This window comes from Haliotis rufescens, unplaced genomic scaffold (assembly GCF_023055435.1).
Source record: "Haliotis rufescens isolate VD_foot unplaced genomic scaffold, xgHalRufe1.0.p SCAF_3, whole genome shotgun sequence".
Taxonomy (NCBI): Eukaryota; Metazoa; Mollusca; class Gastropoda; order Lepetellida; family Haliotidae; genus Haliotis; species Haliotis rufescens.
In genome coordinates, this window is record NW_025964001.1 from 985391 (window position 1) to 1007573 (window position 22183).

A 22183-nucleotide genomic window follows, 5' to 3' on the forward strand; every position below is an offset into this window, starting at 1 on the left:
CTCCTTCCAAAACAGACGAAAGAGAATCTGTCCATGAATATTACAGCCTGGACAAGAAAAGAGACTTACTGATAAACAAGCCACTGTGCATAGTGCAAACTGTTATGATCTGAGATGAAGTGTCGTGAGACTATACAAATATACAATTTGACAGGTAACAATGTGATCACTAACATAATCATGATAATACAATGTGATATATAATACCTATAATCATTCAATAAACACATAACCGCATCAAGCACAATCACGTACAATATCATTCACGGGTAAACCAGTCATAAAACATTTCACAGTAAAGAGGAGATGGAGAATTTCAACACGCTATGGAACACATATTTACGAATCAGAATAAACTTGTTTTGAGTACACAGAAAAAAATATGCTTGAGCTTCAGATACAAAAGCTGGTCTAGGGTCGTGAACAAGGCTGCCATTTGAGAGAGTGTCAACAAGGGGAACTAACTCCGGGGAGAAGATACCTCAAACACAGGCAACAAGATCACTGTACAAATACAGACACTGCAGTTAAGAAGGCAATTTCTTGCTTCTTGGAGCAACATATAAACAATGCTAGAACCTAGGGATGTCATCGTAAGTCTTGATATCGATGTACCAATAAATTGTTAATACCGATGCACTATCGATACAAATTTATGAATATAGATACATGTATCATATTAATAATTCACTGCCTGTGAAACCTTTACATGTGTTTACCATGGTTTAGACAATGAGAAGACAGAGAATTCAATTTGAAATATTTCATGAATCCACATAGTTCGTACTTAGCATTAAATTGATTAATTGCACGTCTTCATATTTTACCTTTTCACACACGGAATTAATTTTATTATCAATTGATATATTGTGATACTTTGAGTCAATATAAATACTGAAATTTCTGGTCAATGACCCCCACTAGAATTACACTTTTGGTGTAGGTAAATATGTTTTACGACATCAAAATGGAGGCAACTTCACATCAACCTTAACATACTCAGTCCAGGCCTGGCAAATCTGCGGTTGAGATACGACTTAGTCATTATTGCTGTGGGGTGCTAGAACATGACCTCTTGGACGAGTGACACACGGTCAGAGGACCAGAACACAACTCCTCAAAATGCATCAAAGGGAGATAACTGCAGCTACCTCCGTGGACAGTCCCCACGATACCAGGCTGTACCGGTGCACAATCACAGCATCGGCAGATAGATTCAACACAGCTTTCAAGGATTGGCCATGTACTCTCTACTCCCTCCACTCAAGAAAATCACAGTAAATCACAAGGAAAATAAGGATGAGTTTGTAGAAGTAATCACTATCCTTTCCTTGGTTTCACTGAATTATGACAATTGGCGTTTTAGAATTATTAAGCATTTCATCAGCTGCTTTGGGCTGAAAACTCACTTTACATTGGTTTGCCCACTTTAGAAAGTAAAACTTTTAAGTTACTACAAAACAGTTACAGAAGACTTGCAACATTACAGCACTTCTTTTAGTGGCATTTAGAAGTTGGTGTGATGAAGTAAGACAAGTTCTATGGATGACTGACTGAGTATGGTTTTACGCCGCTTTTAGCAATATTCCAGCAATATCATGGCGGGGGACACCAGAAATGGGCTTCACACATTGTACCCATGTCGGGAATCGAACCCGGGTCTTCGGCGTGACGAGCGGACGCTTTAACCACTAGGCTACCCGACCGCCCCTTCTATGGATGAACAACTTCTTTATTACAATTAGTGCGACATTTCGGTGTACATCCTAACACCTTTATCAAGCATGCGATGTTTCGGTGTAGATCCTAACACCTTTATCAAGCATGCAATGTTTCGGTGTAGATCCTAACACCTTTATCAAGCATGCGATGTTTCGGTGTAGATCCTAACACCTTTATCAAGCATGCGATGTTTCGGTGTAGATCCTAACACCTTTATCAAGCATGCGATGTTTCAGTGTAGATCCTAACACCTTTATCAAGCATGCGATGTTTCAGTGTAGATCCTAACACCTTTATCAAGCATCTCTATCAGTCTGCTTGCTGACTCTGTGTCCATTAGTCATCCACTGGCTTCCAATTATCTTAATCAGCTCTCTGTGTCCATCAATCAATTTACTGTATAAACTTTGATGTTAGTAATTATATATACTTATGTTGTTTAGCACTATCCATCACTTGCTTGGTAAAGGCGTTAGGATCTACACCGAAATGTCGCACCAATTGTAATAAAGAAGTTGTTCATCCATAGAACTTGTCTTACTTCAACATTATAGCACTAAAACAATGTACGTGTCTGAACAACTCTTGTGAAAATGACCACTTGGTAAGATACTACACTATGGACCCATTTTGTGTTCCCACAATAAACCTTGGGGAGAGTTCATGTCCAATCTAACATGGCTGATTTCATTTGTTATCACTTGGTCCAAGTGGCGTGGTCCGGCTGGTTGAACTCAGAGGACAAGGCTCAGGACGACCTCCAGGATTGTGTCATGCGGGAGATAGAACTGACATCACTTGAAGGGGAGAGCACTGGTGTCGTGAAGCAGGATGACTGCCAACAGTCTTCTCAGGAACAGTTGAGACAGAAGGGTCGTTCCACTGCCTCGTCGTAACTGTGGACAGATGTGTCAAGATCTTACATGACCCTGTCTGTACATATGCCTCTGTATATATAGTTTAACATGGTCTCGATCTTGAATCAGAATTGAAAAGTGAAGACTTGGGGGAAACAGATGACTATGTGTAAGGGTTGGCAGATGAGACTCTCTGATGCAGGTGTCAGAGGGTCAATGTCACTAGTGTTTTGTCCGAGGGTCACTTTTACTAGTGTTCTGACCGAGGGTCACCGTCACTAGTGCTCTGTCCAAGGGTCACTGTCGTCAGTGTTTTGTCCCAGGGTCACTGTTACTAGTGTTCTAACTGAGGGTGACCATCACTAGTGTTTTGTCCGAGGGTCACTTTTACTAATGTTCTGTCCGAGTGTCACTGTCACTAGTGCTCTGTCTGAGTGTCACCGTCACTAGTGTTCTGTCCGAGTGTCACTGTCACTAGTGCTCTGTCCGAGTGTCACTGTCACTAGTGCTCTGTCCGAGTGTCACTGTCACTAGTGCTCTGTCCGAGTGTCACCGTCACTAGTGCTCTGTCCGAGTGTCACTGTTACTAGTGCTCTGTCCGAGTGTCACTGTAACTAGTGTTCTGTCCGAGTGTCACTGTCACTAGTGCTCTGTCCACGTATCACTGGCATTAGTGTTCTGTCCAAGTGTCACTGTCACTAGTGTTTTCTCCAAGGGTCACTGTCACTAGTGCTCTGTCCAAGTGTCACTGTCACTAGTGTTCTCTCCGAGGGTCACTGTCACTAGTGCTCTGTCCGAGTGTCACTGTCACTAGTGCTCTGTCCAAGTGTCACTGTCACTAGTTTTCTCCCCGAGGGTCACTGTCACTAGTGCTCTGTCCAAGTGTCACTGTCACTAGTGCTCTGTCCAAGTGTCACTGTCACTAGTGTTCTCTCCGAAGGTCACTGTCGTCAGTGTTCTGTCCAAGTGTCACTGTCACTAGTGCTCTGTCCGAGTGTCACTGTCACTAGTGCTCTGTCCAAGTGTCACTGTCACTAGTGCTCTGTCCAAGTGTCACTGTCACTAGTGTTCTCTCCGAGGGTCACTGTCACTAGTGCTCTGTCCAAGTGTCACTGTCACTAGTGTTCTCTCCGAGGGTCACTGTCACTAGTGCTCTGTCCGAGTGTCACTGTCACTAGTGCTCTGTCCAAGTGTCACTGTCACTAGTGTTCTCTCCGAGGGTCACTGTCACTAGTGCTCTGTCCGAGTGTCACTGTCACTAGTGCTCTGTCCAAGTGTCACTGTCACTAGTTTTCTCCCCGAGGGTCACTGTCACTAGTGCTCTGTCCAAGTGTCACTGTCACTAGTGCTCTGTCCAAGTGTCACTGTCACTAGTGTTCTCTCCGAAGGTCACTGTCGTCAGTGTTCTGTCCAAGGGTCACTGTCATTAGTGATCTGTCCAAGGGTCACTGTCATCATGGTCTGTCGGAGTGTCACTGTCACTAGTGCTCTGTCCAAGTGTCACTGTCACTAGTGTTCTGTCCAAGGGTCACTGTCACTAGTGCTCTGTCCAAGTGTCACTGTCACCAGTGTTCTGTCCAAGGGTCACTGTCATCAGTGTTCTGTCCGAGTGTCACTGTCACTAGTGCTCTGTCCAAGTGTCACTGTCACTAGTGCTCTGTCCAAGGGTCACTGTCACTAGTGTTCTCTCCGAAGGTCACTGTCACTAGTGCTCTGTCCAAGTGTCACTGTCACCAGTGTTCTGTCCAAGGGTCACTGTCATCAGTGTTCTGTCCAAGTGTCACTGTCACTAGTGCTCTGTCCAAGTGTCACTGTCACTAGTGCTCTGTCCAAGGGTCACTGTCACTAGTGCTCTGTCCAAGTGTCACTGTCACTAGTGCTCTGTCCAAGTGTCACTGTCATCAGTGTTCTGTCCAAGTGTCACTGTCACTAGTGCTCTGTCCAAGTGTCACTGTCACTAGTGTTCTCTCCGAAGGTCACTATCACCAGTGTTCTGTCCAAGTGTCACTGTCACCAGTGTTCTGTCCAAGGGTCACTGTCATCATGGTCTGTCGGAGTGTCACTGTCACTAGTGATCTGTCCAAGGGTCACTGTCACTAGTGTTCTCTCCGAAGGTCACTGTCACCAGTGTTCTGTCCAAGTGTCACTGTCACCAGTGTTCTGTCCAAGTGTCACTGTCATCAGTGTTCTGTCCAAGTGTCACTGTCACAAGTGCTCTGTCCAAGTGTCACTGTCACTAGTGTTCTCTCCGAAGGTCACTGTCACCAGTGTTCTGTCCAAGTGTCACTGTCACCAGTGTTCTGTCCAAGGGTCACTGTCATCATGGTCTGTCGGAGTGTCACTGTCACTAGTGATCTGTCCAAGGGTCATTGTCATTAGTGATCTGTCCGAGTGTCACTGTCACTAGTGATCTGTCCGAGGGTCATTGTCACTAGTGATCTGTCCGAGTGTCACTGTCACTAGTGCTCTGTCCAAGTGTCACTGTCACTAGTTTTCTCCCCGAGTGTCACTGTCACTAGTGCTCTGTCCAAGTGTCACTGTCACCAGTGTTCTGTCAGAGGGTCACTGTCATTAGTGATCTGTCCAAGGGTCACTGTCATCATGGTCTGTCGGAGTGTCACTGTCACTAGTGCTCTGTCCAAGTGTCACTGTCACTAGTGCTCTGTCCAAGTGTCACTGTCACCAGTGTTCTGTCCAAGTGTCACTGTCACTAGTGCTCTGTCCAAGTGTCACTGTCACTAGTGTTCTCTCCAAAGGTCACTGTCACCAGTGTTCTGTCCAAGTGTCACTGTCATCAGTGTTCTGTCCAAGTGTCACTGTCACTAGTGCTCTGTCCAAGTGTCACTGTCACTAGTGTTCTCTCCGAAGGTCACTGTCATTAGTGATCTGTCCAAGTGTCACTGTCATCAGTGTTCTGTCCAAGGGTCACTGTCATCATGGTCTGTCGGAGTGTCACTGTCACTAGTGATCTGTCCAAGGGTCATTGTCATTAGTGATCTGTCCGAGTGTCACTGTCACTAGTGATCTGTCCGAGGGTCATTGTCACTAGTGATCTGTCCGAGTGTCACTGTCACTAGTGATCTGTCTAAGGGTCACTGTCACTAGTGTTCTGTCCAAGGGTCATTGTCACTAGTGATCTGTCCGAGTGTCACTGTCACTAGTGCTCTGTCCGAGTGTCACTGTCACTAGTGCTCTGTCCGAGTGTCACTGTCACTAGTGATCTGTCCAAGGGTCATTGTCACTAGTGATCTGTCCGAGTGTCACTGTTACTAGTGCTCTGTCCAACTGTCACTGTCTCTAGTGCTCTGTCCACGTGCCACTTGCATTAGCGTTCTGTCCGAGTGTCAGCGTCACTAGTGCTCCGTCCGAGTGTCACTGTCATCAGTGTTCTGTCTGAGTGTCACTGTTACTAGCGCTCTGTCCGAGTGTCACTGTCTCTAGTGCTCTGTCCACGTGCCACTGGCATTAGTGTTCTGTCGGAGTGTCACTGTCACTAGTGTTCTGTCCGAGTGTCACTGTCACTAGTGTTCTGTCCGAGTGTCACTGTCACTAGTGCTCTGTCCGAGTGTCACTGTCACTAGTGCTCTGTCCGAGTGTCACTGTCACTAGTGCTCTGTCCAAGTGTCACCGTCACTAGTGCTCTGTCCGAGTGTCACTGTTACTAGTGCTCTGTCCGAGTGTCACTGTCACTAGTGTTCTGTCCGAGTGTCACTGTCACTAGTGCTCTGTCCGAGTGTCACTGTCACTAGTGCTCTGTCCAAGTGTCACTGTCACAAGTATTCTGTCCGAGTGTCACTGTCACTGGTGCTCTGTCTGAGTGTCACCGTCACTAGTGCTCTGTCCAAGTGTCACTGTCACTAGTGCTCTGTCCGAGTGTCACTGTCACTAGTGCTCTGTCCACTTATCACTGGCATTAGTGTTCTGTCCAAGTGTCACTGTCACTAGTGTTTTCTCCGAGGGTCACTGTCACTAGTGTTCTGTCCAAGTGTCACTGTCACTAGTGCTCTGTCCGAGTGTCACTGTCACTAGTGTTGGTCCAAGTGTCACTGTCACAAGTATTCTGTCCGAGTGTCACTGTCACTGGTGCTCTGTCTGAGTGTCACCGTCACTAGTGCTCTGTCCGAGTGTCACTGTCACTAGTGCTCTGTCCAAGTGTCACTGTCACTAGTGCTCTGTCCAAGTGTCACTGTCACTAGTTTTCTCTCCGAGGGTCACTGTCACTAGTGCTCTGTCCAAGTGTCACTGTCACTAGTGTTCTCTCCGAAGGTCACTGTCACCAGTGTTCTGTCCAAGGGTCACTGTCATTAGTGATCTGTCCGAGGGTCACTGTCACTAGTGATCTGTCTAAGGGTCATTGTCACTAGTGATCTGTCCGAGTGTCACTGTCACTAGTGATCTGTCTAAGGGTCACTGTCACTGGTGCTCTGTCCAAGTGTCACTGTCACTAGTTTTCTCTCCGAGGGTCACTGTCACTAGTGCTCTGTCCAAGTGTCACTGTCACTAGTGTTCTCTCCGAAGGTCACTGTCACCAGTGTTCTGTCCAAGGGTCACTGTCATTAGTGATCTGTCCGAGGGTCACTGTCACTAGTGATCTGTCCAAGGGTCATTGTCACTAGTGATCTGTCCGAGTGTCACTGTCACTAGTGATCTGTCTAAGGGTCACTGTCACTAGTGTTCTGTCCAAGGGTCATTGTCACTAGTGCTCTGTCCGAGTGTCACTGTCACTAGTGCTCTGTCCGAGTGTCACTGTCACTAGTGATCTGTCCAAGGGTCATTGTCATTAGTGATCTGTCCGAGGGTCATTGTCACTAGTGCTCTGTCCGAGTGTCACTGTCACTAGTGCTCTGTCCGAGTGTCACTGTCACTAGTGATCTGTCCAAGGGTCATTGTCACTAGTGATCTGTCCGAGTGTCACCGTCACTAGTGCTCTGTCAGAGTGTTACTTTTACTAGTGCTCTGTCCAAGTGTCACTGTCTCTAGTGCTCTGTCCAAGTGTCACCGCCACTAGTGCTCTGTCTGAGTGTCACTGTTACTAGTGCTCTGTCCAACTGTCACTGTCTCTAGTGCTCTGTCCACGTGCCACTTGCATTAGCGTTCTGTCCGAGTGTCAGCGTCACTAGTGCTCCGTCCGAGTGTCACTGTCATCAGTGTTCTGTCTGAGTGTCACTGTTACTAGCGCTCTGTCCTAGTGTCACTGTCTCTAGTGCTCTGTCCACGTGCCACTGGCATTAGTGTTCTGTCGGAGTGTCACTGTTACTAGTGCTCGGTCCGAGTGTTACTTTTACTAGTGCTCTGTCCGAGTGTCACTGTCATCAGTGTTCTGACCGAGTGTTACTTTTCCTAGTGCTCTGTCCGAGTGTCACTGTTACTAGTGTTCTGTCCGAGTGTCACTGTTACTAGTGTTCTGTCCGAGTGTCACTGTCACTAGTGTTCTGTCTGAGCGTCACTGTCACTAGTGCTCTGTCCGAGTGTCACTGTCGCTAGTGTTCTGTCCGAGTGTCACTGTCTCTAGTGCTCTGTCCGAGTGTCACTGTCACTAGTGTTCTGTCCGAGTGTCACTGTCACTAGTGTTCTGTCCGAGTGTCACTGTCTCTAGTGCTCTGTCCGAGTGTCACTGTCATCAGTGTTCTGTCCGAGTGTCACTGTCATCAGTATCTGTCTGAGGGGCATTGTCACTCGTGTTCTTTCCAAAAGGCAAGGGAACACTTACTTGAGCACCGAGCAGAGCTGACAGAAGTCCCCGCCGCACTGGGTGCACCTGGTGCTGCAAGAGGAACACTTCACCTGCTCACAGAAGTTGCAGGCCGCGAATGTTCCTCGGGGGGCAGAGGTACGACAGTTGACACATGCAGCTGAAAGTATGAAAAAAATACATGCTCAAGTAATGGTACATCCGTTTGGGCCACACCAGGCTTCTAAATTCATGTTGGTCTGCTAGGCCGAGGCTACTTAAGTTTGGTGATGACAAGAGAAAAGCCAGTGACGGTAGGTAGTCCTCACTGACTAGTAGCATTTGACATCTATAATTCTGAAGCAGTTCTCAACACTTCAATTTAGCTAATATTGGAACTGAATGAAACTGACAGAAATTTTAGTCTTGTTCAAGTAGGACTAGCTACAAATTCTGAAGACAAGTGAGGACACTAGTCTTGGACTAGTCTTTAAAAAAATTCTTTGGGGCTGTTAACCTGTTTCCTACGTATTTAAAGTCCTTGGACATTTTGACTGTTTGTTCTGTCTGATTCACTTCAGGAAAGATAATGTTTATAGACACAATGCAGAAATAAAATAAAATCCCTTCTTTTTTTTTTAAAGTGATTAATATTTTTTTGCCCTCCTGCCTTCAGTTATTTTGGCAATGAAAAAACAAGCAATTAAATTGGTCTTCATATTCTCACAAATGCAAAGTGAGTGAGTATGGTCTTACGCCGCTTTTAGCAATATTCCAGCAATATCACGGCAGGGGACACTGGAAATGGGCTTCTCACATTGTACCTATGTGGGTAATCGAACCTGGGTCTTCGGCACGACAAGCAAAGCTTTAACCACTAGGCTACCTGACAATTACAAGGAGTAAAGTAGAATGGTAATGTGCACAGGAATAACCAGTGTTCGAAACAAAGGGGACCATTAAGGTATGATGCTTGTATACTATATGAATCTACATGATGTGGGTACCCTCAAAATTTGTACTTTCACACAAGGATCATAAAAGGATCCCATAACTTTCATGATTAATTTCAAACAATGAACCATGAAATAACACATCTAAAAAACATGAAGGTACGCTACCAGTACTAGTGCTAATTCAATTTCTAATTGTATTTCTTTAAACCTAGGTGTGAGACGCTAACACACTGAAGCTCACCTTATAAGCTGATGTTATGAGACAACATGAGTAAAACATTGCCAAACATTTGTGGTAAATAATGGCTCTACATCATCATATTTGTCATGCTAACTTGAACATATCCAGTGAACATATTGGAAAGTCGGTCAACATGAACTTTTACTAACATTTTGGAAGGTGCGTCACATGGTCAGGTCTGTACATGTTGAAATGGATGAACCAATGCAAGAAACAAGCAATGAAGATGGGGAGGGTGCATGGTGGGGAATCACACGTGATGTTTCAATTTTACATTTGATTTTTTATAAACAGTGCATCAAACAACACAGAAAGTGCACAAATAGAAACAAAATGACAAAGAAAACAAACACCCTCCAAATGAAATATTTAGCTTGCCTTTTGGTTTTAAGCTTAAAGACGGAAAAGTTGATTGTTTCTTGAAGGAGAATCCAGGAGTACCTGCGCCCCCAGCGGACTTATCCCCACTAACCCCGGTAGATGAGACCAGCTGACCATTGTGGTCAAGACACAGCTGACCCGGAAGGCGTGACCCAGCATCTCCGCACTCGGTCATTCCCACTGCCATATCCTCGTCTGCCGTCATGCGCATCTCCGTCTCTTCACTTTTTGCTGCAGGCGTGGTCAGATGACCACACTGGTCAAGGCACATCTGACCTGGCAGCAGGCTGCGTGATGATGTCGGTTCTCCCGAGGCCTGCCACATCATGTTGTCATTGGCATCAAAGACAACCTCTTTAGTGAAAGCTTTTTGGGATCCTTTGAACAATATGTCTCTGGTTTTCTCTGAAATGGAGTTTTTTTTAGTTTTTTAATTTCACTTTTGTAGAAGAAAATAGGGCATGAAGGTGTTACTGATGTGTTTTGAAATAGGTGTAAATTTTAACTAATACCTTTGTCATCATATCGGTATCACAGCAAAAACAGTGACAAAATGTTTCATTAAATGGAGGGTATCCCTAAAATAGCATAGTCCTAAGGCCAATCTCATTGGCCCCCTGTAAGAAGTCATGATTCGTAGCAAACGGAATGATTATGAGTTACTGTGAACCCCTCTTTCCCAGTTACAGCAAACACCGAACTGGGCCATAAACGTAAGATTGTATGATTCGGAAACGATATCCGAATTTTCCACACTTATATGAGTTGTCATACTGACAGCCAGTAAGTAGATCATGTATTCAAAACAGGGTCGGACTCTGAGGTCGAGAAATGACTGTCAGGGCATGTATAAATACGCACCGTATACAGACTTCATGAGTTCGTCTTGTGCAACGCCAAGATCCACCTCCTTTTGACCAACATGAGTTTTAAGCTGCAGGGGTGACTGTTCACCAAACGGGTTAGATCGCTTGGGCATGCTGAAAACGTACACCAACTGAACAACCGAGTCGAGACTTTGTTGTTGACAGTTTCGCGGGAAATAACAGCATTTCCGATCACTGACGCATGCGCCTGCTCCCTTGCTTGCTTACCTCCCTTTGGTTGCGTTGTAAACTGGTGCCACTGTTGGTTCTTGTTGCTGTAGCCAGCTAAGCGCTTTAAAAACAATGATAAACAAAACACTTAAACGTATTATTTGTAAAACGTTAATAACTCTTGTTATTTATTGCCGAATGTTTGTAGTTATTATGCCGCTATGAATGCAACTGACTTGTGATATATATGAACGGAGACCAAAATTACAGAGACGGGAATTTTTATTGGAAGATTTTTCATATGTAATTAATAATACACGAAATAGGTAACCAGGACATGTGAATACACGAAGAACGCCAGTAGCGCTCGTTCTGAAGTTCATCAGGACCGAGAAATATCTAAATCGGTTTTAGACGCGTTGCCCCATGTAGGCGCTCGTCCGTTAGTTTTCTACACTTTCTCAGAACCTGTGACAAGGAGGACGGCTGGCACTATGGGTTGGGACGGGTAATTGGGTGGGTACTGGGTAGGACCCGGGTACCCACAGGACTACCCGGACCCGTGGCTAGTCACGTGACATATTGTTTAATGACAAAAAATATCTAGAACTCTATGGTTACACTACAAGTCACTAATGTTCGTATTTTTTTCTGACTATACACCCATTCCTTCTGATTTTTCATATGGTTGAATAAAGACATAACTTAATTCAACTTCAATGTATGAATGACCAGATTGTTTAATACCTGCATTGAATACGTTTTGCCAGGGCTGTACTAAAAAAATTTCCAATCGGACATTTTGAGACACCTCCTGATACCTACAGTGGGTACCCGGGTAGGGTCGGGTAATAGGGGCTTGGTGCCCGGGTAATAAATTTGGACTAGTCCCAACCCTAGCTGGCACCATGATAGGATTGACTTTTGTTATGCCAGAATTTTTAATTTCAAATGAGTTGTTTTACTTTTTATCCCTGGAAGCAGATATGGTGATATAGTCCAGTGTGGCCTCGCCACACCGAAGTACCGGGTTCGATTCTCCACAGGAATGGTGCGATGTGGAGCACATTCTTGGTGTCCCTCGTTGCGATACTGCCAAAGACCGCATACAAACATTCCCACTCAGACACGTTTCAATAACGTTGTCCCACTAACTATGTCACGTGTATTCACATAATATTGTAGGTAGAAAATCCATGAGCAACGTGATGTCGGTGAAGGATGGAATAATGGATACCGCTGTTTGTAAACATAGTTAAATATCCATCAATCCGAGTTCATTTAAGGCATTCCATTGTGCCATTCTCGCACGGCTCCGTGTATAACGTGTATATTGCATAATGACTGAATGACGCTTTGTGGAACGTGTATATTGTATAGGCTAATCATTGACCGACGCTCTGCAGTTTAATACTGATAATAATAATAATGGTGTCCTTATATTGCGCTGGCTTAGATACACAAGATGTCTGCTCAACGCGCTAACATTATTACCAAGGATCAGTGGTCACTCGATTTTCATTCTCAGTTCCCTGTATACAGTATAGGCTAATGATTGACCGATTCTCTGTAGCACGTGTATATTGTATAGGCTAATGATTGACCGATTCTCTGTAGCACGTGTATACTGTATAGGCTAATGATTGGCCGATTCTCTGTAGCACGTGTATATTGTATAGGCTAATGATTGGCCGTTTCTCTGTAGCACGTGTATGTTGTATAAGCTAATGACTGACCGATTCTCTGTAGCACGTGTATACTGTATAGGCTATTGATTGGCCGATTCTCTGTAGCACGTGTATGTTGTATAAGCTAATGATTGACCGATTCTCTGTAGTACGTGTATGTTGTATAGGCTAATGATTGGTCGATTCTCTGTAGCACGTGTATATTGTATAGACTAATGATTGACCGATTCTCTGTAGCACGTGTATGTTGCATAGGCTTATGATTGACCGATTCTCTGTAGCACGTGTATATTGTATAGACTAATGATTGATTGATTCTCTGTAGCACGTGTATATTGTATAGGCTAATGATTGACCGATTCTCTGTAGCACGTGTATACTGTATAGGCTAATGATTGGCCGATTCTCTGTAGCACGTGTATACTGTATAGGCTAATGATTGGCCGTTTCTCTGTAGCACGTGTATGTTGTGTAAGCTAATGACTGACCGATTCTCTGTAGCACGTGTATACTGTATAGGCTAATGATTGACCGATTCTCTGTAGCACGTGTATGTTGTATAAGCTAATGATTGACCGATTCTCTGTAGCACGTGTATGTTGTATAGGCTAATGATTGACCGATTCTCTGTAGCACGTGTATATTGTATAGGCTAATGATTGACCGATTCTCTGTAGCACGTGTATACTGTATAGGCTAATGATTGGCCGATTCTCTGTAGCACGTGCATACAGTATAGGCTAATGATTGGCCGATTCTCTGTAGCACGTGTATACTGTATAGGCTAATGATTGGCCGATTCTCTGTAGCACGTGTATGATGTATAAGCTAATGATTGGCCGATTCTCTGTAGCACGTGTATGTTGTATAGGCTAATGATTGGCTGATTCTCTGTAGCACGTGTATACTGTATAGGCTAATGATTGACCGATTCTCTGTAGCACGTGTATGTTGTATAAGCTAATGATTGGCCGATTCTCTGTAGCACGTGTATACTGTATAGGCTAATGATTGACCGATTCTCTGTAGCACGTGTATGTTGTATAAGCTAATGATTGGCCGATTCTCTGTAGCACGTGTATATTGTATAGGCTAATGATTGGCCGATTCTCTGTAGCACGTGTATATTGTATAGACTAATGATTGGCCGATTCTCTGTAGCACGTGTATATTGTATAGGCTAATGATTGGCCGATTCTCTGTAGCACGTTTATATTGTATAGGCTAATTACTGACCGAAGCTCTGTAGCACGTGTATGTTGTATAGGCTAATGATTGGCCGATTCTCTGTAGCACGTGTATATTGTATAGGCTAATGACTGACCGAAGCTCTGTAGCACCTGTATATTGTATAGGCTAATGATTGACCGATTCTCTGTAGCACGTGTATATTGTATAGGCTAATGATTAACCGAAGCTCCGAATAGCAAGTGTATATTGTATACCGACGCTCTGTAGCACGTGTATATTAATGACTGAACAACACGTTGGAGCACGTGCTAAATGAGTATGCTGTGTTACGCGAGTATTTTGTATAATGGCTGATCAACACCCTAGAGCACGTGAAGTATAATTGTATAATGACCGATAAACACCCTGTAGCACGTGTCTTGTAATTGTAGGTTGCCTAATATTATGACTGACCGACACCGTAAAGAATGCGGTCAGTGCACAGCAGGTGCGAGGTCAGCGGTATACCTTATACTGCGAGTGACCATTGGGCAGTCAGCGCGTTATCGGCCGCGGTATTGTCCTCGGGGACGCGTGCTAGAGAAGTCACTTGAGGTCACAATTTCTTAGGACAGGTAGGGCCTAATTTATCTTGAATACTGATTTAGACCAGTGGCAAAAGTTCACATTCCCCATATATAGAAGTACTTGCAGAACACCACGGTTGCATGGCGCCCCTGCAACATGCGCATCATTGACAAGCTAGACTTGCCAAATCATTCCAGACTTGAGTTGGATTCGTTTTTGAAGTTATTCTCTAGGGTATGGGAGACAAACTATGGGCCTGTATGACTCGTTTTTAATTCTCAGCTCCCCGGGGAGTATACAGCAGAAGCTGCCCCTGGGGCGCTGAGGTTAACATTAACATTATCATCTCATCCTACGTATGCTTGTAAAGTTATATAGATAAGAGATAAGACAGGACAGGCCTTATTTTTCCAAGGGGTATTCATGTTGCACTGTCGATTAGCACTAAAATATGAAAACAAAATATATGATATTAAAATATGTACATAAGAAAATAAGATACTTACTTATATAACCACAAGTAAAACGTGTAGAACATTTAACACGATCACGATGACAAAGAATGGTATTTAACTAAAATGCTTTGAATAAATGTTCTTTAAAACAGTGAGACTCAGAGAATTGTATTATCAAGTTTCAAATACCTAAGACGCCGTAAGAAAATAAAATCGCTTTTGGTCCTTTTTATAAATATGCTCCGTGTTAGCATTCCAAGTGAGTTTCGAATCAATAATGGTGCCAAGATACTGTCAGCCAAATCAATATTTTCGTTATCAGTAACAACAGGCAGAATTTCGTTTCCTTGTCTTTTTAACATTTGGAGGAAGAAAATTAATCTTGCACCATTGGACAAATTTTGAAATTTGGGAGCGATAATAAATTTCAAACTACGCTATGAATCCGGCCAGCGCTGCGTCATCTGCAAACTTTGCGGTTAAACAATTGTTAAAATTACTGATACAGTCATTTGCGTATAAATAAATAAAACAGGAGCGAGCACTGTCACCACTGCTTCTCATGCACGTAAACGGACCCCTGTTGTCTGCATATACATTCACTTTGCATTCCCAGCTCCCCAAGTAAACCCATCAAGATCCTGGTTAGAATCATCTTCCCGAGGCAAGAGCGTCCACTAGCCTTTTTTATCAAAGCAGAAACAAGGCTTTGACACAGGCTAGCGGACACGCTTGTCTCGGGAAGATGGGGAAGAATTTTTCTTCACTCTTAAGCAATCCACGCTTGTCGTAAGAGGCGACTAACTGAATCGGGTGACCAGGCTGGCTGACTTGATGGATGCGTATCATCGAATCCCATTTGTGTAGATCGATGCTCATGTCAATCACTGGATTGTCTGGTCCAGACTCGATTATGTACAGACCGTCATATAGCTGGAATGTTGCTGAATGCTGCGTAAAACAATAAACAAAACAAACTAAGTGAGGTTACTGCTAAATATTAATACATCTCTCGGATAATTTGGTTGGATTGGACCCGATATAGTTATATATTAACGCAAATAGTAACAATGTATTTGCACAGCCTGGTTTCAGTAAACATATGCAAATCCGACGCTGATATATGCAACATTATTTCTCTCTGATTAAACATTTTCATTCTCATTTGAACACTAAATGCCCAATGCATACAATCACGTCTTGACGGCAACATTTATGTACATGTACATGGCTGAAAGACGTGTCCTTGAAATGCAAGCACGTGCACAGTGACAGATGACGTCACGAAGGATGAGTACACCGTACCTCCGACGTGAGATCTGACCTACTGCCCCCTTTGAGGTCCACTCCGCCAGTCGCAGTGTGCGGTGTAAACTTAGCCTCAGCATCAGATAACACGTTACTTCATCCTTCCATGCTACGTTATGTAAGCATTACTTAAAGGGAGGTAACTGGTGCTGGGATGGATTGCACAATCTTCAGCGAGACAGTTTTCTAGGTCAAGTCCCTTCTCGGGCAAAAAACACCAACCATGGCGATTCGACCAATGTCTATGGTTATCGATTTTATTTGGAGCATTTGTTCCACGTATATGTGGCCAGGCAATCGCTTTTAGCGTGAGTGGGCGGGAATGGATTGTTAGATCGCGCCTTCCTGGACCCCTGGACTCTCATAAACTGTGCGATTTGATATTTCAAAAAAAATGTAAAATGCTATGACCGTCTAATAATTTGTATGTGAAAGCAGGCAAACTCATCGATATTTCTTCAGCAAGACATTTTACACATAAAAAAAATAACGATGCATTCGCGAGCCAGTAGAGATTCCTTTTTCCTTTTATATGCAGTGGGCATCATCATCATCATCATCATCATCATCATCATCATCATAATAACGTGGACGCTATTCATGATAACATTTTGCACACATTTATTTGTCTTATCCTCCAGTGAAGCGTGTCAAGACTCAACATGAAAACAAGACATTCCACAGTTTTCTTAAACGAGCCAAGGATGTGGGATATAGCCTCCATGCCAATGTTAATTTTCTTGATTGCTCTGTACTGCCGGAAGGTACAGAAATGAGTGTCTGCCATGCGAAGTGCCATATCAAATCGGCCCAGACTCTGAACGACCACTGCATCGAGTTTATGTGCAGGCGTGGTGAGACGTTAGACAACCTTGTAGAGTGTTTCGCTTGGAAGAAGCCGGCTAGCTGCCCTTAAAAGCGAAACAGAAAGTTTTCTGTTTGCATCTCAGAACCAATCACTTACCACTCGAAACCGCCAGTGTGTGATTTTGCATAAAAATGTGAATATGAAATGTAGATTATGCAATGGATGTAATGAGACTGTCCAACAGATTGTCAGTGGATGCCCGGGCACAGTTGTTTAAGCGACATGGAGTGGCTCCAATCTTTTATTACCGTTTTTGCCATGCTAGTGGTTTTGACACAGAGGTCCTTCCATGGTACGACCCAGAATATGTAGACGGCGTCATGGAAAATGATGAGCACAAATTTCTTTGGAATATGCCTGTATATACAGCCACAGACCTATCTTGGCCAACAAACCCGATCTTGTCCCTTTTGATAAATCCAGTGAAATCATTTATATCATTGAAATTTCTGTCCCTTTTGACACTACTTATTATGACTGACAAGATTCAGGAAAAAACATGGCAAATATGCGGACCTCCCCATTGTTCTCGCTGCCTTTGGGGTGGTACCTCCAATCTGTTGTCTGACTTTGGAAGAGTACCCGGGTTTGGTGTCAGGAATACAGCCCTTCTGACAATCTTGGTAATGCAGAAGGCTGCAGTGTTGAAGAGTCTTCACGTTCTCCGAAAAGTTCTGGGTGGGTTCGACTTGGCAGCTCTTCCTAAGAGTTCCATTTGCTGTTCCAGGCTGCGTGTAGAGGGGGCAAGGGCCCTGAGCTGATGATGAGCCTAACCAGCCTGACTGCGCCAGGATCAGACACACCCCCTTTGCTGCCATTTATTTATTTAAATCTGTAAATAATCGAAACTATATAATCATACTGGTAACAAGCATACACGGGGGTACTGGTAACAAGCATACACGGGGTACTGGTAACAAGCATACACGGGGTACTGGCAACAAGCATACACGGGGTACTGGCAACAAGCATACACGGGGTACTGGCAACAGGTATACACATGATACTGGCAACAAGCATACACGGGGTACTGGCAACAAGTATACACGGGGTACTGGTAACAAGTATACACGGGGTACTGGTAACAAGCATACACGGGGTACTGGCAACAAGTATACACGGGGTACTGGCAACAAGCATACACGGGGTACTGGCAACAAGCATACACGGGGTACTGGCAACAAGCATACACGGGGTACTGGCAACAAGCATACACGGGGTACTAGCAACAAGTATACACGGGGTACTGGCAACAAGCATACACGGGAGTACTGGCAATAAGCATACACGGGGTACTGGCAACAAGCATACACGGGGTACTGGCAACAAGCATACACGGGGTACTGGCAACAAGCATACACGGGGTACTGGCAACAAGCATACACGGGGTACTAGCAACAAGTATACACGGGGTACTGGCAACAAGCATACACGGGAGTACTGGCAATAAGCATACACGGGGTACTGGCAACAAGCATACACTGGGTACTGGCAACAAGCATACACGGGGTACTGGCAACAAGCATACACGGGGTACTGGCAACAAGCATACACGGGGTACTGGCAACAAGCATACACGGGGTACTGGCAACAAGCATACACGGGGTACTGGTTCTGTTCAGAATGGTCAGTGGTGTTTACAGAATCTTCCTTTCGAAACATGTTTCGATCGGGAGCCGGTCTAAGCGTCAATTTATACCTCGCGAACCCTGTAATCCTATCAGTAATCATGAAGTGGAGAAACACTATACTGCTTTGAATATATATTGATAATTCTTACATTTTGTCTTTATAAATGTTACATATACAAGTCCATAAAAGCAGTGTGTAGGTTGTCTGATTATTGTCAACACTGAGTAAAGTGGTTGCTCAATTATCGCAGTCACACTAGTTTAGTTTATTGTGAAATATTAGTACAAAAGTCTTGTATCGAGTTTCATTTTCTGACGTTCATTTGATGAAAATGGGAATATTATTAATATTTTGTGTGACAAAAAAATATGAAACATATGTGACCATGTGATTTCGCGGAATTGTGGAATGGTATCTGTGTTGGGTTGATCTGCCGCCACTTATCATAGAAGGAAGACAACATCACGCGGTCATGCCGAACACACAACAGTCTGAACGATCTTATCTAAGTGCGTGTTTTCGGAATATCAGTAAGTGTCTGGTGAGAGAGAGAGCCAGGTCGTAAGCTAGACTATCTGCCGGCGTGCCGTTCGTTATCAGGCGAATTGTCCATTGTCTTTATCAGGTTAACACGTCCACAAGCTTCCATCTACAATACAGCCCTTGTCATGCAGTAGAACGGTGTCTCTTTTTGTAAACGAGTATCGCCGCCCCACAATGAGTGAATGAATGTTAATAAACACGCTGCGTTCAGTAATATATCAGACCTGTGAAGATCCGGGGTAGAATAGGCCTTCAGCAACCCATGCTTGCCATAAAAGGCGACTATGATTGTCGTAAGAGGCGACAAACGGGATCGGGTGTTCAGGCTCGCTGACGTGGTTGATGCATGTCATCGTATCCCAATTGCGTGGATCGATGCTGATGATTTCAGTTACTGGATTGTCTGGTCCAGACTCGATTATTTACAGGCCGCCGTCATATAGCTGGACTCATGCTGAGTGCGGCGTTAATCAACAAACAAGCAAGCAGTAATACATCGAGTGTGTGAGTATGGTTTGACGCCGCTTTTAGCAATATTGCACGATATCATGACGGGAGACACCAGAAAAGGGTCTCACGCTTTGCATCCACGTTGAGAATCGAACCCGAGGTTTCGGCGTGACGAGCGTGACGGCCCAGTCGTCTTCTAAAGGCGCCGCGATTCGTTGTGCAGAGCTGCGTCGCTTGGGCACGCCAGAAACTTATGATTGTGGGTTCGAATTCTGGTTCCCCCCGATTATGTTTCTGGGTTTGTAAGCACCATACCCGGGCTCGTTGGTTTCACCGATATGGTAAACGTCTGATACCTGCATCACTTCGACTTTCCACCCACATTAAGCTGACACGCCGCGATATAACTGGAAAATTGTTAAAAGCGGCGTTAAAACCAACTCACTCACTCAGGATGTGACTGTCTCTGTCACTGCGGACACACAGGCAGGATGTGACTGTCTCTGTCATTGCGGACATACAGACAGGATGTGACTGCTCCCGTCACTGCGGATAGATCGACAGGATGTGACTGTCTCTGTCCCTGCGGACACACAGGCGGGATGCGACTGTCTCTGTCACTGCGGACACACAGGCGGGATGTGACTGTCTCTGTCACTGCGGACACACAGGCAGGGTGTGACTGTCTCTGTCACTGCGGACACACAGGCAGGATGTGAGTGTCTCTGTCACTGCGGACACACAGACAGGATGCGACTGTCTCTGTCACTGCGGACACACAGGCGGGATGTGACTGTCTCTGTCACAGCGGACACACAGGCAGGATGTGACTGTCTTTTGCACTGCGGACACACAGGCGGGATGTGTCTGTCTCTGTCAGTGTGGACACACAGGCAGGATGTGACTGTCTCTGTCACAGCGGACACACAGACAGGATGTGACTGTCTCTCTGTCACTGCATGCGGACACACAAACAGGATGCGACTGTCTCTGTCAGTGTGGACACACAGGCGGGATGTGACTGTCTCCGCCACTGCGGACACACAGGCAGGATGTGACTGTCTCTGTCAGTGTGGACACACAGGCAGGATGTGACTGTCTCTGTCACTGGACACACAGGCGGGATGTGACTGTCTCTGTCACTGCGGACACACAGGCAGGATGTGACTGTCTTTTGCACTGCGGACACACAGGCGGGATGTGACTGTCTCCGTCACTGCGGACACATAGACAGATTAGGCTTTCTTTGGCACTGCGGACACACAGACAGGATGTGACTGTCTCTGTCACTTCGGACATACAGACAGGATGTGACTGTCTCTGTCACTGCGGACACACAGACAGGGTGTGACTGTCTCTGACACTGTGGACACACAGGCAGGATGTGACTGTCTCTGTCATTGCGGACACAGACAGGATGTGACTGTCTCTGTCTCTGTGGGCACACATGCAATATGTGACTGTCTTTGGCACTGCGGACACACAGGCGGGATGTGACTGTCTCCGTCACTGCGGACACATAGACAGATTAGGCTTTCTTTGGCACTGCGGACACACAGACAGGATGTGACTGTCTCTGTCACTTCGGACACACAGACAGGATGTGACTGTCTCTGTCACTGCGGACACACAGGCAGGATGTGAATGTCTCTGTCACTGTGGGCACACATGCAGTATGTGACTGTCTTTGTCACTTCGGACACACGGGCAGGATGTGACTGTCTCTGTCATTGCGGACACACAGGCAGGACGTGACTGTCTTTGGCACTGCGGACAGACCGTCAGGATGTGGGGCTTAAACCTGAGGACAAATTATTATTTTTCAAGCATTTTCTGGAACAGATATGTAAAATAATTCCCAGGAGGCCCATGTCAGTTTGAGTACCCAAATAAAATTTAGAAATCGCCACACATTACAGTGCATGAGTGTCCATGTTAGGTAGGGGTCCGTAGGTTGATATACAAACTATACATAAAAATTTCCAATTACAAATATATCTATTAATTTTCTCTCGTGATTCCTCACAATTCACAGTGTTTTGAAGATTTTAAGATACATTTTCAACAGGTTTTAATTTAAAAATAAATAATATGTTTACATTGATGGCGACAGTAAGTGTTTGTTTTTGTTTAAAAAAACAACATTTTACAAATTTCTGGAATTGAAAACCCCAGTGCTTTTCACCTTTTTTAATACTTTTTTCAGATTTCAGTTATTTGGTGTCGACGGATTCGTAAACCAAGTTTAAAAATAAAATCTGACTAAGAAGAGTGAAGAATGATGAACTGTATCTATACTGCTCGAAGTTTGTAAACAGTTTCAGTATTTGTTTAAAGAAAGCGTACGTTATGTTTCCCAAGTGATGTCGAGAACAACGAAATGTCTGCTTACAGGTGCCCGTTTGTGTAGCCCAACCGAGACGTTTGTTATTATGACGTCACAATGCGTTATAAACACATGACGTCATGACGCATCACTGAAACCGTTACATTGTGCAATGCAAGCTTCGTAGACGGGTGTGTAGCGAGGTAATACCTTTCCCACGTCGACATCGTGGATTCTTAATTCGTTGGTTAACACATAGTGTTTTCTCCTATACATCTATGATTCCTGTA

General features: G+C 44.7%; 1 protein-coding gene across 1 annotated transcript; it reads right to left on the bottom strand.

Moving 5' to 3' along the window:
• Positions 1-1908: 1908 nt before the first annotated feature.
• Positions 1909-10886, bottom strand: LOC124140723 (apoptosis regulatory protein Siva-like). The gene is made up of 4 exons (XM_046508434.2): positions 10690-10886; positions 9826-10233; positions 8290-8431; positions 1909-2618 (listed from the first exon to the last, which is right to left on the bottom strand). Exons 1-4 carry the CDS (start codon positions 10805-10807, stop codon positions 2573-2575), a joined length of 714 nt encoding a protein of 237 aa, XP_046364390.2. The 5' UTR covers positions 10808-10886; the 3' UTR covers positions 1909-2572.
• Between the last annotated feature and the right edge of the window lie 11297 nt (positions 10887-22183).